This window comes from Triticum aestivum, chromosome 7D (assembly GCF_018294505.1).
Source record: "Triticum aestivum cultivar Chinese Spring chromosome 7D, IWGSC CS RefSeq v2.1, whole genome shotgun sequence".
In the NCBI taxonomy this organism is placed as follows: domain Eukaryota; kingdom Viridiplantae; phylum Streptophyta; class Magnoliopsida; order Poales; family Poaceae; genus Triticum; species Triticum aestivum.
In genome coordinates, this window is record NC_057814.1 from 205,472,341 (window position 1) to 205,489,402 (window position 17,062).

The 17,062-nt window shown below is 44.0% G+C and overlaps 2 protein-coding genes, 2 non-coding genes and 1 pseudogene across 5 annotated transcripts; 4 read left to right on the forward strand and 1 right to left on the reverse strand.

The window, feature by feature from the left end:
* The first annotated feature begins 240 nt into the window (after window positions 1-240).
* On the forward strand, window positions 241-314 carry TRNAD-GUC (transfer RNA aspartic acid (anticodon GUC)). Its single transcript has one exon. It is a non-coding gene; the product is annotated as a tRNA-Asp (tRNA).
* Window positions 315-6,071: 5,757 nt separating this feature from the next.
* LOC123170559 (ribosomal protein S2, mitochondrial-like) lies at window positions 6,072-7,856 on the reverse strand (annotated as a pseudogene).
* Window positions 7,857-9,933: 2,077 nt separating this feature from the next.
* On the forward strand, window positions 9,934-10,739 carry LOC123165018 (NADH dehydrogenase [ubiquinone] iron-sulfur protein 3-like). The gene has a single exon (XM_044582648.1). It carries the CDS (start codon window positions 10,113-10,115, stop codon window positions 10,683-10,685), a length of 573 nt encoding a protein of 190 aa, XP_044438583.1. The 5' UTR covers window positions 9,934-10,112; the 3' UTR covers window positions 10,686-10,739.
* Window positions 10,740-11,428: 689 nt separating this feature from the next.
* TRNAY-GUA (transfer RNA tyrosine (anticodon GUA)) lies at window positions 11,429-11,511 on the forward strand. The gene has a single exon. It is a non-coding gene; the product is annotated as a tRNA-Tyr (tRNA).
* A 347-nt stretch (window positions 11,512-11,858) lies between these two features.
* On the forward strand, window positions 11,859-17,062 carry LOC123165021 (NADH-ubiquinone oxidoreductase chain 2). Of its 2 annotated transcripts, XM_044582649.1 has the most exons (3): window positions 11,867-12,307; window positions 14,719-15,290; window positions 16,699-17,062. In XM_044582649.1, exons 1-3 carry the CDS (start codon window positions 12,154-12,156, stop codon window positions 16,885-16,887), a joined length of 915 nt encoding a protein of 304 aa, XP_044438584.1. In that variant the 5' UTR covers window positions 11,867-12,153; the 3' UTR covers window positions 16,888-17,062. The 2 variants fall into 2 exon arrangements, with proteins under 2 accessions (XP_044438585.1, XP_044438584.1); XM_044582650.1 differs by lacking the exon at window positions 16,699-17,062 and having other exon boundaries at window positions 11,859-12,307; window positions 14,719-15,314.

The window sequence follows — 17,062 nt, forward strand, 5'->3', positions numbered from 1 at the left end:
TAATTAGAACTTTCTTGAAAGAATGGGGTTCTCTCTGGGGGGGCGCACCCTCTCTTCCTTTTTGAGAAAGATGGGCTTGTTTTTTTTTCAATAAGTTCTATTGCTTTGACACATTTAGTATATAACATAATATATATAAGAAAAGTACTAAAGGCGAAGGGCATTCTGTTGTACAGCTACTTTGGTATAGTTACAAAGGTAACGGGTAGGTGACTGTTGAATCGACAGTAGTTACGAAAGGGGGAAATAGCTCAGTTGGTTAGAGTGCTGGTCTGTCACGCCAGAAGTCGCGGGTTCGAACCCCGTTTTCCCCGCCCGATCTTTCTTTCTTCCCGAGGTCATACCTCTGCCACTTTACCCTGAGTTTCACTAAGGCATATAACCCCATTCGGGTAAGAGGAGCAAGCAGTGGGGAACATCTATTTATATGCGTGTTAGCATCAACAGCATCTTTTTGAAAGTAAATTACATCGATCCTCGGTGCTAGGTACTCAGGTAAGTAAATCCTGAGGATAGAACTAGAGCAAGTAAGCTCATCGCACTATCAAGTCAGTCAGGAACTAGTCCGCCAAGCTTAAGAAGAAGTGAAAAGTAAGCAAGTTGTCATCTAGTGAGGGCTAAAAGACACGGAGAACATCCCCCCTCTATTTGCCAATAGCTTTCGCCTTCCTCTCTTTCATTTCATGCCAGTTCAGCTGAGCCAATAGATTCCATAGGCGGGTCAGTTATAGCTGTAGTAGCCTTTGATTAGGTCCTTTCAATAGACTTTCCGTAGCTATAATTCGATAGACTTTCCGTAGCTCAGTACTGCTGATCGTTGACGCCCGCAACTGTACTTACGGCTGTACTTGTGAAAAGAGATAGAGCCGTCTCGCTATGACTCAAAGATGGTCAAAAAGCTAATAGATGGGCCACAAAAGGTAGAGGAGAGGGGGTAAGAAGAGTAGACTTACTACTGGATACAAGATAGGGTATACAGCTAAAAGGGTGAGATAGAGGAATGAAATGAGCCAGTGAAACGGTCCACGACCACAAGTATTGAGCTATAACCATAAAACTTGGGGAGTGCCTCAAGAAAATCCATTGAAATAGAAGACCCAGGTTGTAATGGAACAGACAAAGGTTGAAGAAGACCAGCAGGAAGGGTGTGCTCACTCTTGTTGAGTTGACACACATTACAGTGAAGAACAAACTTGGAGGGAGAAAAATAAACCAGAAGGGACCCATTGTTTCTGTGCAAGTCAAACAATGATGGAAAAGCATCCAGTATGTAGCCGACATATGCCAACAACCCAAATGCACATATGCTAGTTAAGTTGAAACTCCTAAATTAAAGTGCAAGCAATAAAACTACTTTTTGGAAGGCGCGGAGCGTTGAAGAAGAGCATAGCTCGATTAACACAACTAGGGGCAATATGGTTCATTTTCCTAGAACACCACAACAAATGTCCCTACCAGCTGTTGCCAGTGAAGCTGAAACCATGGCTACCCCTCAACAAGCCTCTAGCTCTTATCCTAGGCCTGAACCGCCTGAACCTCCAATTACCGTACCATTGGTACTGAATACGACCACCACTCACACCTATTCCAGACCTTTAAACCCCTGACCACCTAGACCTCTAGTAGCAAAGCAACTAAAAGACCCAATCACAAAAATAACCCTCTCTATCCCCCTCAAAACCTTGGCACGAACACTTGTTTCCAGCCACCTATGGCCTTCCTCACAGCTCAAAACATGATAATATTAGACCTAATCCTGCACCTCCACCACCACAACCAAGACCCAATTCAATTCCAAATATCCAATTTTCCCAACCAATACTTTTGCCCTATGCTGGAAATTCCATGAAACCAGAAGTGCCAATATATACTTACCTTAACCAACCGCTTCCAACTCAACAGCATGACCCGTACCAATACCTGCAAGAACAAAGGCCGCAAAATCAATATCAATATGGGCAGCAGATACATCAACCTCCTAGAGTTTATTTTCCAATATTTGAAGGGGCCAGGTCTTGGATACAAAAGTGTGAACATTACTTTTCGGTGTACCAAGTTACGGATTGGTACAAGGTAGAACTTTCGGCTATGCACCTTAGGGGGAGAGCTGAAAGCTGGTACAACAGTTTCTTAGTGAATAGGGGACAAGTATCTTGGCAAGAGTGAATTCAAGAGATTGTAGAGAGGTTTGAGGTAAGAAATGTGGTTGGTGTAGTTGATGAGTTTAATCACTTGAGGCAAAGAGGAAGCCTAGAAGAGTACAAGTCACACACAATTGGCAGAATTGAGGGCTGCCATGTTGAGGTGCAATCCCTATTACGATGACAACCTTTTTCGACAAAGTTTTCTTGGGGGTAAGGGTATTGTAAATAGAGATAGATGTTTCGTCCGGCTCTGAGAAACAATTCGGCAACCCCGCTCTTCCCTTTGCCTCTTCCACATCTATTTTGGAAACTTGATTCGGTTGAGTTTGAAGCAAGGATCTAATCAGATAACGCTTTGTTCTCCAATGAATGGAGGTGGAATAATTTATTGAGATAGAGAAAGCTACATCTCGACTTTATTTAAACGAAAGAAAAAGGTTAGTCCTGCTCCTAGACTTCCAATTCCAAGTAGTAGTAACGGAAAGGAACAGGTTTAGGAGAACTTTTTTTATGTCTTTCTTATAGCGATCGCTGAAAGTCAGTCAATGCCCTGGCTTCAATGAATGAAGACCGATGGGCTACGAAGTGGAGATGATGTCGTCGTGTCATTGCTCGTGATGTCTTCACCAGGATTTGACTTACCAATGTGAAAGGTACCGTGCCAGTGGTTCTATCATTTGGATAGAGAGTGATCTTTCCTTCTTGTCGAAGAAAGATATGACGTTGGGAAGGGAAAGGGAGTAGAAACATTTTCGTAGCCTTGGGGCGAAGGGCTGAGAGTTCCGTGATCCAGTTCTTTGAGCATACATAGGTTGAGGATGGAACTCCTATAGCAATCGATGTGGAAAAAGGCAACAGCCGAGAATACAAAGCAGAAAAAGCGAGTGAGATCTTGACTTTCTATTATCATACAACATAGAAGTATTTAATCAAATCAGAAAGAGCCCTGGGATTTGACCAAAACGGCATAATTGAAAGCTCTCGTCTCAGTCGCTCGCCTAAAAAAAGGTACCGGGTTGCTCCGTGATGACGAATAAGCAACCCAACCCAATCCTTGCTTTCATAGAAAAAGGTGAATTTACTCGAATATTCGTTCAATGACTCAATATTTAGTAATCAAATCATGCGTTTGTTAGATCATTTAGTGAGAAATAAAACGAGAATAAAGAGAGAGTCCTCACCTCAATATCGACAACAATGACCTGGCAAGTGAAGTAAAGTAAAAGCAAAGTAGAGCCCGGTTGATGTCAAACGTTTTCAAATCTTACCCACCATATCCATTCATGCACGTTACTAGATGAAAAGTAAAAAATAAAGCAATGATGGTTTTTATCAGAGTCACTTTACAACCGGTTTAGCAACTTCTTCATGCCCCTACGAACGAAATATTTGGAGTTTGACAACTGGTTGACGCCGGTTGATACTCGAATGAATATATCGCCGGTAGATACTTGCTTTTCTAATGAGGTAGACACTTTTGCATGTTAAGGTTTCCACTTCAAACCATCCAGATTTACACTTCAATTTCTCGTTGTTGACACGGTTTACACTTGACTTCATTCAAACTGACACTTATGTATCTATCTAGGCGGGCGGGCACTTAACCAAACTCAGGTTGACACAAACTATACAAAAGTCTTAATTAGGGTGTTTTTTTTTCGATCAACCCGAAACTCCGAACAGAACCGACCCTGACTAGACCTTTTCCCAAGCAACTCCGAATACTAGAAAATCTGAATGAAATTCGATAAGAGAAATCAGAGCATGTTTCTAAATTTGTGATAACTACTTATTTATGAGTGAGAAATGCTTCATGCGAGCACCCTTGGCGGCCTGCTTTTGAGACAGGGAGGCCATGCTCGTATCTATGCTTTTCATCATTGGTCTGGTCTACTCGTACCCCACCCCACAAGGTACATCTTCGACTACCGTGCTTCTTATCTTGACGCTATACATTCAGTTCAGTCAGTCCCAGAGACTTATCCTTCAGAAAAAGGTAATCCACCCATATTGGACTTTTCTTCACCTGGCCTCGCGGATTCAATACCGAATTCTCTTCGCATACCGGCCTGCTAATTCCGGGATTAGCTGTTCTCAATGACTGGTGGATGCCTCTTTTCTACCTTAGAAATCCTTTTTTTATGTACCTTCTCCCTCTCTACACCTTTTTTCCGCCTCGCCGCCCAGAAAGACCTATAGAAGAAGGAAGAATTCAATCCGTATACTCCAAGCGCCGTAACTATCGCACTTTCCAAGCAACCCCCCAATGAAGAAAGTGCAATTGAAACAATCAAGAACGAAAAAATAATTAGACTCCCTCGTCAATTGTTTGGATTGGAATTAGGCTCCTCTACTCTAGTCGTCCTCTTCTATTTCGGGCAGTAGCTCAGCCCGTTCCGGGCCTTCCTTTACTGAATCTATTAGTAGTTGCACTTTTCGACATATGCCTTTATTTAGGCATTGGTTGTAGGCATCCCCTTCTCTTCAAGGAATTTCTGCGCCCGGTTCCTGATCAAGTGTTGGAAAAACCGGAATATGATGCTTTCTACTTCAGCAGTAGGGTTGGCCTGAAGCCAGCCCATAGAATAGATACGGGCGTGTTCTACACAGGAGTTCTTGTAGAACATGTTCCAATCAAACCTCTTTCCCTTCGTCTCCGGTTTTCAATACGAACAAGTGTCATCCTCTTCTCCCATCGTTTGGATGGAATACCCACGTGGAGCTGACCTTCACTTTTCAGAGACAGGGGCAAGCCGATAATTTGTAGCCTCCCTGGTTGTTTTCTGGAAATTTCAGTAGAAGTGAAGCCCTGTAGGAGCTCCCTAAGGACTCTAGCTAAGACCTTTTTGAGACCCTGGGTGACTCGCGTGGACTTATCCCCTCTCGGTAAGCCGAAGACCATATCGTCTGCGTAGCGTGCATAATAGAAGACTACGGCCCCATCCTCTCGGACCATTACCCTTTCAAGCTTGGCATCCAATATGTGGAGATAGCAGTGAATGAGGACAGGTTCAATCGGGCTTCCGAGCGGTATTCCTCGCTTCTGGCACGTGTAACTCTTACCTTTTCTATCTACGTGTGGTTTTCATGAAAACCTATTTTATCAACCTATGGACTCCTTTCAATGACAGAGTCTTTGGAGCAAATTGGTTCAGGATTCTAAGGTTAGAAAAGAGTTACCACTCAAGGGAGGAACAGGATATGTGGAAGGCTATCCTGGTGGCTCAAGACTGACCGGTATACCTGGACCAGTCTATATTGAGCCATATTCATCAATTCGTCAGGCAATTTGGCCTCACACAATGTATCCCTGTTCCACCAGACGCTTAATCAACCCTGGAACACAAGAGAACCCTTCTTATCGAAGAGAATTGCGTATTAAACAGATGAGAGAAATAGCCCTAAATATGTGCATCGAGTAAGTCATTACCTTCTATTCGATCTCCAGTATCGCTCATCAAGTACTTGATCAGATTCCTCTTTTTTCTTGCAATTGCAAAGTGGTGGAAAAAATTTGTATTTCGGTCACCATGTCGTAGCCAATTGGCTCTGCCCCGCTGGAGCCATGCTACTTCTTCTTGTTCAAACAGGTTCTCGAGCAGCAGTCAAATTGACTTCCCCTGCTTGAGCGTAATGCCCGCCCCTGGTGTGGTGGAAAAAGCCTCGTTTTCTATTCCTTTTAAAGCTGCTGATGCGAGCTACCGAACAAACAAGATTAGTACAAAAAGCCACAACTAGCACTAGCTTTCGTGATTGCTTCTTTCTACCTTTCTCACTCCGGTAATTGCTCCTTCTCCAAAATATCACTACGGACAAGATGAGCTAATAGAAAAAGTTAGGGCAACAGATGATAGCGACTCGCCAGACTCGAACTGGCATAGGCGGATCGGATCAAATGAAATTAGCCTTTCTTCCATCAACAGGAATCGCTTTGATTTCGCGGTTCAAGAGGATGGTGGGGGCAACCTCTCTACATCTGCGGGCCGGTAGGCCAGCCAACTAACTCTTCAAATGAAGAACTGATTACTCCACATCTATGAACCTATCATTCCCCGCCCTTGCCCATTATTTCTTTTTGTATCACGCTAGGACTTTGCCTCTTTTTTTGAGGAAAATATGGAAGTAGAATCTCCTCTCTTTTAGAGGCGTCTTCCAAATCCAATTTAAGATCAATGAGGTCTTTCAGAGAGCCGCTGCTCTTTCCATTAAATTCTAGGATCTCTTCGATGCTATGCGCAAAAGCAAGGTGTGAGCCCGCGACCCCTCGATCGCTCTCAGAGTCAATCGGCCCAAACCGGGTTATGAGCTCAACGAAAAAAAGTATTTTTAGAAATTGCCTGCAAAACCGCCTTGCGAGCGTTAGCGTCAGCGTCAGCGCCATCTCCCGATGGATATTTTTTGCGCATCTCCAATAGCGCCTTGGCCCTATTTTCTTCTTCGTCTATTGGGGAAGAAGAAGAGGTGGAGTAGCAGGCGGATCTCATCCCTCCTGCGGACTTCCCCGTACTCAAAGTGACTCTGAGAGATTGCGCTTCTCTACTAATCGCATTCTGTTCAAGAATCACTGTTTTCATGATCGAATGACGAAATAGATATACGAACTGTATAGGATCATTCGCTGGGATGGGATAAGTGATTCTTTTATAGGATTCCCATGGGATCGTAGAATCAACTAAGGATGGAATAGGTATTTGTGATAGATCAGCTTCCAGTATGACCGAAGACTTTCTATCTGCATTCAGAATAACCACACAATCAGGTTGTTGGTTCAACCCAAAATTGATCTTCTTCTTTCTTGAACGGAATTTTTTTTATTTGCAAAAGAATTGGTCAAAAACGCCCCGATCTTCCATTGAGAATCATCGAAACAATGAGAATTCACATTTCTTAAATAGCTTCTTAAATAGCTCGCCATTTCTTCCGTTATCTCATAAATAAATAAATGATTGGTCTTTAAAAAGAAGGAACGGCCTTTTTGATGACTGGGAGATCCTATAAAATGAAGAGCGTTTCGTAAACAAATCAGTGTCTTGTCTGAATCGAGAATAGCAATTCCATTTCTTGAACCACGGATATAGACTTTGAAATGGTGATCAGCTACCCGACGGCCGAGATGTGCATTCGTACAAAGTAATTTAGTATAGACTATCGAAAGCATTGTCATTTTGCGATTTGAGTTCCGGAGATACAGGTGGTAAGTTATGGGTAATGCGGGGGAACTTTAAGACGAGATAGAATACCTAATATGGGAGTGGTTTAAGTGAGAGAATAGCTCCCTTACCAAACCAACTGAGCTATTTGCCATGTTTTTGACAAATGACCTAACTTTGATGTGATGTGCCCGGCTAGCCCGGATCATTCTTAGAGCAGTCGAGGTTACCGGAATTACGGCCTTCCGTACAAGAACTGGCACTATTGTAACTCGCTATGGGCCTCCTGCCTTCTCGAAAGAAACTGGCTTTTGAAGAAATTACTCTATTTTACGCATTTAGTTGAAGCGGATTCAAAGAGCTCTATCGAGCAAGGAAGGAGTATACTATACTGTAGCTGGATAAGCTAGATACCAAAACTTTGATAAAGATTGAGGCAACCCATTTGAGGAAGAACCGGACGGACCCCTGTGGAGATGGCATAAACAATCCTTTGACGAACTTTCTGGTTAACATAGAATCTATGAGTTTTTTCTTCTAATTACTACTACTAACATTATTCAATCTGGTATCCAAGAATTTATTAAGCTCATCCCGCAAGCACATGTACACATCTTGGATTTTACCGTCTTAAGATGGAAGAAGATTCGTTCTCCTACCAATTTCTAAGTTAAGCAAGAGATAACTCATAATTTGATATGCACTCGCACTCGCATCTTGGGTCACTGGAACCTGATGATAATTACTCACTCCTTCATCCTGAGAAAGGATCTTGGCTATGAAAAAAAATGGATCACTAGCTTGCGCAGCAAATTGAATGAAACTTTCGTCCGAAGTAAACATTTCAGTCTGGTGTTCGTTATACCATTTAAGGGCATCATCTAAGTTCGAGAACTTTGGATACTTAAAGGCTGCAGCACATGCTAAGTGTTGACTGAGATTCTTTTTTTCCGACAGGTGGTTTTGTGCTTGAGGTTGAGGATGATCGGCAGAAAAGAGTAATAAACTTTTTGACAAATCACGCTCATGAAAATGCAATACACCTGAACGGTAGATTCTACCACGGAAGTCCATGAATGCTGGCAAATAGAATTGATAACCTTCGTATGCTGACGCAAGTCTTATTACAAAATCTTCATAACTAGCCTGCTGCACCTGTTTTAATAATTTATTTAACAGTATGTTATAGCTACAAGCATTATTAATACCTTTGACGCTATTGAAGTAGCACTCCCTCAATATGTCTGAGGCTTCTGTCGGATTCACGCGAGCCAGAGCATTTGGTAAAAGAAGCCCACACTCAACTAAACATTGACGATTCTTTTCCAGAAATCTCAAGAGCCTTTTGTTTATTTCAAACGCTTGAGACTGAAGCCCATTCAAAATATCACACATCTGCTTGTATTCTTTTTTATGTAACTTTATATAGAAGTGGTTTAAGTCATGGGAAGTTAATAGCCGAAAGTGATTCTAGATATCCCCCGTGGGTTTGCATAAGTAACCTCCTATCAGATCCGATAATGTATCAGGATCAGACCCCCTCTCTGCTGGTTGCCAATCCAAGGGTTTGCAAAGCATCGGAAGATTGAGTTTGATAGGGAGCAAATTTATGTTCAAATTGCACATAACATAACAAGAATTCTCTATATACCCTTGACCTTTCTTAAGAACCAGCACTGGATCTTCTTTTGTTACTCCCCTATCTGTTGATATATGTAGAACATTTCTTTCAATCATGAATTGGAGCAAGTATTTCCCGATATCATAATGACACTGAATTTTTTTATTTTTCTCTTTTTTGCTAGCACCTTTGGGCTGAACAACATCCTTAACTGATTCTACCTTACTAGTGAGTACTGCTTCCACCTTACCACTACCTGGTGCTTTGTATTGTAGAAACCTTGCTTGTTCTCGTACAGTTGAATTAAGTTGATCTATAAATCTAGCTGCCTTAACTGCGGATGATTCCTGAAGAGTGTTGAATACCAAGCCTAGTACATGAATCATGATAGCCTCAAGCGTATAGATACCAAACATCTTAAGCATAGGTAAGCTACTTGGTAGGCAACCCTTTAGATATTGCTTAGCGTTAGGCTGATCTTTATTAATCAAGAACTTTACTATGTTAGGAGTTACTTTAAATAGATTATCCTCATCGAACTTCATTGTGCAATTTGCAATCTGATTCTGTAAATCTATTAATTCAGTATCGGAAAACACACCATTTTGATTCTTCTTTTCATTAATCAACAACTTTCTAACATCATCCTGATACATATCAACATTAGAAGTCTTTTTCATTTTGTCAATATCCAACAGCTTAGCGTAGTAATCGTTCCAGAACTCCTTAATAATACGTGCATTTTGCAAAGATTTCTCATTCTCAATGCTATCATCATATGTCTCGGAACAATAAAATAGAACCTGCATACTTTTATTTGTTACCCTTACTAAACCGCAGTAAGGATACGAATACGACTGAAATAAACTACTAGAATCTAAATATAAGGAAAGGATCAGAATAAGTACTAATGCTCTGTATAATACTTTTCTCCGAGCGATGGTTTAGCGGATTCGGAATTGTAACCAAGCATCCTGGGTTCTATACCCGATTCAACACTAGAGCATGCAGCCGATCCTGGATACATAACTATATAAAGTGTGCAGTTTTGGATCTTTATTGGTAGCCAGTCTTTCACTTCTGCCTCTCCACTCCCATGCCTTTCTTGGTCGGACCAACCCAACCGGCGATTTCCGACAAGTCTTTCTGCTTAGAGCAAGAAGCGGAACCAAAATAAAGCTTTCTTTATTTTCATTTATGGATAACCAATCCATTTTCCAATATAGTTGGGAGATTTTACCCAAGAAATGGGTACATAAAATGAAAAGATCGGAACATGGGAATAGATCTTATACCAATACTGACTACCCATTTCCATTGTTGTGCTTTCTAAAATGGCATACCTATACAAGGGTTCAAGTTTCGATCGATATTTGCGGAGTGGATCATCCCTCTCGAAAACGCAGATTTGAAGTTGTCCATAATTTACTGAGTACTCGGTATAACTCACGCATTCGTGTACAAACAAGTGCAGACGAAGTAACACGAATATCTCCGGTAGTCAGTCTATTTCCATCAGGCGGCCGGTGGGAGCGAGAAGTATGGGATATGTCTGGTGTTTCTTCCATCAATCATCCGGATTTACGCCGTATATCAACAGATTATGGTTTCGAGGGTCATCCATTACGAAAAGACTTTCCTCTGAGTGGATATGTGGAAGTACGCTATGATGATCCAGAGAAACGTGTGGTTTCTGAACCCATTGAGATGACCCAAGAATTTCGCTATTTCGATTTTGCTAGTCCTTGGGAACAGCGTAGCGACGGATAATTCCGAATCTACATAGGTCTAGTCCAGGGGACAAATCAATAGGAAATGCTATTTGCTTCTTAAGAAGAAGAACTTTTTTGAAATGAAAGAGTTTCCACGGGCGTCGGATATCATTTCTTCAAATAAGGAAGAAGTGTTATCGAAGGATTTCCTTCCATTCTTCCTAGTATGGAAGAAGTAAAGAAAAAGTACTGCGTCTCGATCTATACGAAAGGGCACTGGTTTTTTCTTTCGGTTTCATTGATAGCAGAAGAGTACGCTAGCTAGCGGAGCCTGAAAACGCTTGCTTGCGCCCCACCCCTACGGAAACTATTGCCTATGCTTGCTGCTCGCTCAGTGTCAGTAGAAGGGAAGAAAAGATGGTCACTCCTTTTAGGAACATGGCGAGCCTTACTTACGACTGTTGCACTTCACTCGCTGCTCGTTCATTCACTTGCTCATGAACTCGCTGCTTCGCCAGAAGCGACTAGTCGCCTCCTTTCCTCCGCCGAAAGATGCTTAGCCAGAAGCGACGAAGGAGGGGAGCTGGGGAAGGCCGACGATGGCAATGAGGGGGAAGCTGTCGTAGAAGCTTTGCCCCTTGCTTTACATAAATTCTTATGAACTTACTAAATGACCTTATTTATTCTCCCGGAACGCTAGCAAATCTAATAGTTCCATCTGCTCTTCTTAACTTAAGAACGAAGGCCGCCATCCTTCTTATTCAGGAACCCTTTGTTTGAGGAGGGCGTATCCCCGGGAAGGGGAGAGTGGCCGAGCGGTCAAAAGCGACAGACTGTAAATCTGTTGAAGGTTTTCTACGTAGGTTCGAATCCTGCCTCTCCCACTTGTTGTAGACTTAAGAGAAGAGAAAGTAGGCGGAAGCCTAGGAGGGCCAACTGAGCGAAGCTCTTTTTTTTGCCGTGCCGTGAAGTGCAATTTTCTCGTATGCGTTTTAGAGAGGTTTTCAAAAAAAGACGATCTATAGAGATTCCCCATCTATATCCAATCGAGAATAGAAGCGAGTCGCTTCCGGCGTCGGCTTGTAGTCTCTGCAGTCGGCACACGCACGCGCCCGCCATCATGCCTCCTTGGTTCGGGACGAATCCAAGCGAGACATACGATAGACGAAGGAAGCGCCCACCCAGCAGGAGGGCTAAAACCTGTAGTTTTGAAGTTGCAAACTCCAGCTTTGAAGCTGGAGTGCTTTAGCCCTTTTTAAAGCAAGAATCACCGTCTTGAGCGCCTTGCGCGCTCAAGAACAAGCAAGGGATGAGCGCTTTGTTGCTAAAGCGGATACGTTTTCTTGCTGGGGAAGGCTAGTTTGATCGAGGATTGGAGAGGAGGGAGAGGTGGAATAAAAAGCTCGGGATGGATTTTGGAGTCTTTGTGCGAGCCGTATGCGGTGAGAGTCGCACGTACGGTAAGGAGGGGGGTTCGCGTCTATACGTGTAGTGTGGTGGTTGGGCCTACCCACCCTATTTGTTCCATGATCTATGGGTCTACTGGAGCTACCCACTTCGATCAATTAGCCAAGATTTTGACCGGATACGAAATCACTGGTGCTCGATCTAGTGGTATTTTTATGGGGATTCTTTTTATCACTGTAGGATTCCTATTCAAGATTACTGCAGTTCCTTTTCGGACGGCTGTAGGACGGACGGCCCCCTATAGGTAGTAGGGTAGGGTGGGTGGTACCGCTCAGATAGCGGCCAATCCTCCTAACTGCGCGCGGGCCGGGCTTAGAGCGTGTGAAACTCATCACTACCTCGTAAGGGCGTTGAGACCATAGCATGTTACCCAAAAGCGCCGCTTTCTCAGGAGTGTTGTCACATAGCTGCCCGACTAGAAGAGCTACTCGCTCTGTAGTGTTGTCACACAAGATAAGCACGCCGCCCGCCTGCTGGCCGGGCGAATCAAAGTTATCTTCCGGTCAACTATCCACCCAGTCAAGTGCAAAAAACACAGTGGAATCACGCAACGCACGCTGCTGGTGTGCTTCCTGCCCACGAGGAAAGAAGAGCGACAAGGTTCAGATTTGACTGTTTGCAGCATGGGAGCTGATTACCCAAAAAATCCCTGGGAAAAAAGAAAAGATATCTCGGTAACGAAAACCATAGGAGGCTGTATTGGCGAGATCCAAGGGTTCACAGCAGCCCAAAAGAAAAACCGCCTGGAAGTCCGAGGACCTTTAGTACCATACCGAACCAGCAGCCTTCGCGCCAAGCGACGACCGCCCTTGTCCCTTTCCTTTTTCCATTCAGCCTACTTCTTAGCTTTGTTCCGTCAGTCTAAGGCAAAGCTTAAGTGGTTTGCCTACCTTACCCACTTGATGAAAGGGAACGAACTTCGTTTCCTTGGCGGCTTTATGGATGGATTCAGTCAGAAAAAACTGCTTCCTTTTGAAAAAAGTGACGCTTTGCGTCTTCGCTTCCGAGGGTTAGGGTATAGGCCGTTTCGAGCAAGCTTTCGCTTTTTCTCCTGGCTTTCTACAACTTTCGCTTTAGCTTCCAAAGGCAACCCAATGACCTTTCCGGAATTGGAAGTATTCGTCGCCCTACCTAAGAAAGAAGTCACTATAAAACTGCTTGCCCTCCAGAAGTACCAAAGGTGCGCGGAGCCCGGTGGAAATGAATATGTTTGCTACTGAAAGAAGCCTGCCTATTGACTAATATTCGTCTTTAGAATGAAAGTAGCTATGAAGCCCAATCTACTGTTGATTCAAAAGGGGGCATAGTCATATGGGTGGGGTGTTTGTGGGGAGCTGCCTTGGATATGAGGAATTCCTCCAATCTAAAAAAAAAGAACAAAGAAAAAGTCCGTGACGAAGATCTTTCTTTTCTATCAATAGATAGGAATGAGTGTTCGTTATAGGGGATAGGATCCATCTGCTCTCTCTCTCTCTCTATTTTCTTTGATGCAATTTAGAGAGAAAGAGCAGTGCGAATTAGAAAAAAAAAGAGAATCGGGAGATGATTCCAAAATAGATACATAGACATCTAAAGTAAAGGGATGTATATATTATTCCTATATATATCATCTATCTATGAAAAAAGTAAACAGAGTTCGTTTTTGGGTTCCCCGAAGCCCCGAATGGATTGGATCGTTTCTGCTTCTGCCAACGAAATGAAGGCCTCGCCCCTTCCGAATGCTTCTCCGATCCTGAAGTTCTCGCGAAGAGAATAAGATGCAGCTCCCCCTCCCTCTGTCTTTTTCCGCTTTGCTAATCTTCCCCTCTAACGCGGGCCGGGCTTAGGCGGGCGCGGGAGGAAGAAAGAAAGTCGAAGAGCGTCTTCTCCTTTGTCCTTTTTTCAGTGCAACACAGGAAAGCACCCTCTTTTTGTAATCCCTGCAGCTTCCCAGAGGCTTGCTTTTTTTTATTGAACGCATGGCGTAGCTAGGACCCCTCCAATCATGTTTGAGCCTATGTTCACCCGGGGCCAAAAAAGGAGAATTCCGGAATGCCTGCCGACGTTCAGATAAGGTGCATATCCCTTACCACTAAAGGAAAGGCTCGACGAAGGGGGGGATATTAGCTGGGTAAGGAAAACGCTTTCGGAGATTGAGATGTCGATTTGTTTTTCATCGAAAAGGAAGAAGGCCGAGGGGATAGCAGCCTTCCTTCGGGCTTTGCCTGCCGACGTTCTAATAAAGAATTCCGGCTCGGCCCGGGAAAGCGCTGGCAACAACATAAAGAAAGGGGTCCATGTAGCTGCTGCGCCCGCCCACTGAGCAGCAGGTTCGACATCTACTACAAAAGAGAGAATCCACTTCAGATAACCACGTCTCTGCTAGGCAGCGTGTGGAATGGCCGAGAGCGGACCAAATGGATATATAATCCAAGCCGAGAGTGGAGTTACGTGAACAGCCGTCTGATGGAAAACAACTTTCACGTTCGGTTCAGAGAGCACTTTTTTCGTTGAGAATAAGTCCTTCCCTTTTGTGTGAATTCCCCAGCGGCGAATTAACAACTTGTGGGGCCCTATCTATTCAATCTCTCGAGCCCCAAGAAAACCCCCCTCTCCCTCGGACTCAATCTCTCTTTTGACTCTATATATGTGGGCACCTGATATCTATGAGGGTTCACCCACCCCGGTGACAGCATTCCTTTCTATTGCGCCTAAAATCTCTATTTCTGCAAATATGTCACGTGTTTCTATTGTTGCTTCCTATGGGGGTACATTACAACAAATCTTCTTTTTCTGCAGCATTGCTTCTATGATCTTAGGAGCACTGGCCGCCATGGCCCAAACGAAAGTCAAAAGACCTCTAGCTCATAGTTCGATTGGACATGTAGGTTATATTCGTACTGGTTTCTCATGTGGAACCATAGAAGGAATTCAATCACTACTAATTGGTATATTTATTTATGCATCAATGACGATAGATGCATTCGCCATAGTTCCAGCATTACGGCAAACCCGTGTCAAATATATAGCGGATTTGGGCGCTCTAGCCAAAACGAATCCTATTTCGGCTATGACCTTCTCCATTACAATGTTCTCATACGCAGGAATACCCCCGTTAGCCGGCTTTTGTAGCAAATTCTATTTGTTCTTCGCCGCTTTGGGTTGTGGGGCTTACTTCCTAGCCCTAGTGGGAGTAGTGACTAGCGTTATAGGTCGTTGGGCGGCCGGAAGGTTGCCATGAGTAAGGTTGGGAGACCGAAGGCAGTTTTCCGTGCATCGGACACGTAGCTTACCGAATCAATTGCAACACAGATGGGAATGCATGCTACGAAAGACAGGGTCGAGTCTGATACATCAACCGTCGACTCCATATCCTTGTACGAGTCCACAATCACTACACGAGATGAACCTGGGTTTGGTGAATGGAAGTTGGCCTTAGGTGTAATAGGACTCCCAGTTACTACGCGCGATCGTATACTGAGGTGCTCCCCGTCGGTTGTTGGAACGACGCGAGCCGGGCCGGGCCTCGATTCCTTTCAAAAAGATGAAGGGACAAAGGTGACTAATTCCCCATCTCATTTGGGGCGGAAAACGAATCGACATCTCGATGTGATACAGCCCTTTCCATTTTCGTTGGGAAAGAACGGCGAAGTCCATCCGAACCCTCCAATGAAGAAATAAGAGGAGAGCAAAGCGCCAATGGCGCGCGAAGCGCATGCGGAAGGGGCACGGAGAAATAAAGAAGTGTGGGGGAGAAGCAGCCGAGCTCATTCCCTTCGCTTCCTGGGCCCAAAGCAGTGCTTTGTTTCCTGGCCAAATCAAGGATTTGGGGATGATTGCAAAAGATATCTGAATAGAAAGATAGATCCATCCATCTATCCAGATATCTAAAAAAGAATCAATTTCGATTTCATGAAACCTTTGATTCAAAGAACTGCGCTTAGCCCCCCCGCTCATGAAACGGCTCTGCTGCAATGGATGGCAGAGGGTCCGTAGTACCCGAAGCACTGGAGTGATCCAGTAGCCGGGAAGGGGCCTAGAAGTGCCTACTACTACACCACACTACACTTGGCTCTACACATTTACAGAGCTTACCCCTGTCCAGTGTCTGGCAGAACGTTGGGGGCTTCAATCGTCGACTCGTTATCCCCATCTCAGCCCAGGCTAACGGAGCCTGACTTATTCAGGGGAGAGAGTGGAGCCTATCGAAGCACTCTTGAGAGTAAGATCCTTGGCTCCTCTTCATTCTCTACAGGGGTCTCTGCCCACATGGAAGCGGGGCAGAGATGGATAAGATCAAACACGGGAATAAGAAGCATTTGAAATGCCTTTTTGATCATTTTGATAGAGGGGGATGGATAAAGTGGGCAAAACAGACTCACATTTTGCAATCGAAAAGATGGGTTCCTTTTTCGTCTCGACAAAGAAAGAATCATCTTGAAAACGCTCCTAACCCCTTCATAGGGCCGTGTATAGTAAGTGATCCGAACCTGCCCGGAGCGAGCCCCCCTTAGAGGCAAGTGAAGTTGGTGAGCCGTATGATGGGCAACTATCTCCTGCGGTTCGGAGAGGACTCAGCTGTTAGTTAGTACCCCCTTGGTTTCGGGGTGGACCCTTTCACTCTATTTTATTATATACGCTTAGCGAAAAGAATGTTTTTTGATAGACCTAGGACATGGATTCTATATGAACCAATGGATCGTGACAAGTCGTTACTACTAGCAATGACTTCCTCTTTCATTACTTCATCCTTTCCATATCCCTCTCCCTTGTTCGATCTTACTCATCAAATGGCACTCAGTTCATATCTATAAGTTCGTTCGATCATTGACAAGGTTCAAAGAAAGGGTGGGCCATTCACCATGAAGGCTAAAAGCGAGATAGGCTTTACTGGACATTTTCGCTTACAAAGGCGAAGACAATTCCGCGTTTTTTCAGCCGATTCTCCGAAATTTAAGACAATTATCCTCACTCAAACTTCAAAAAGTC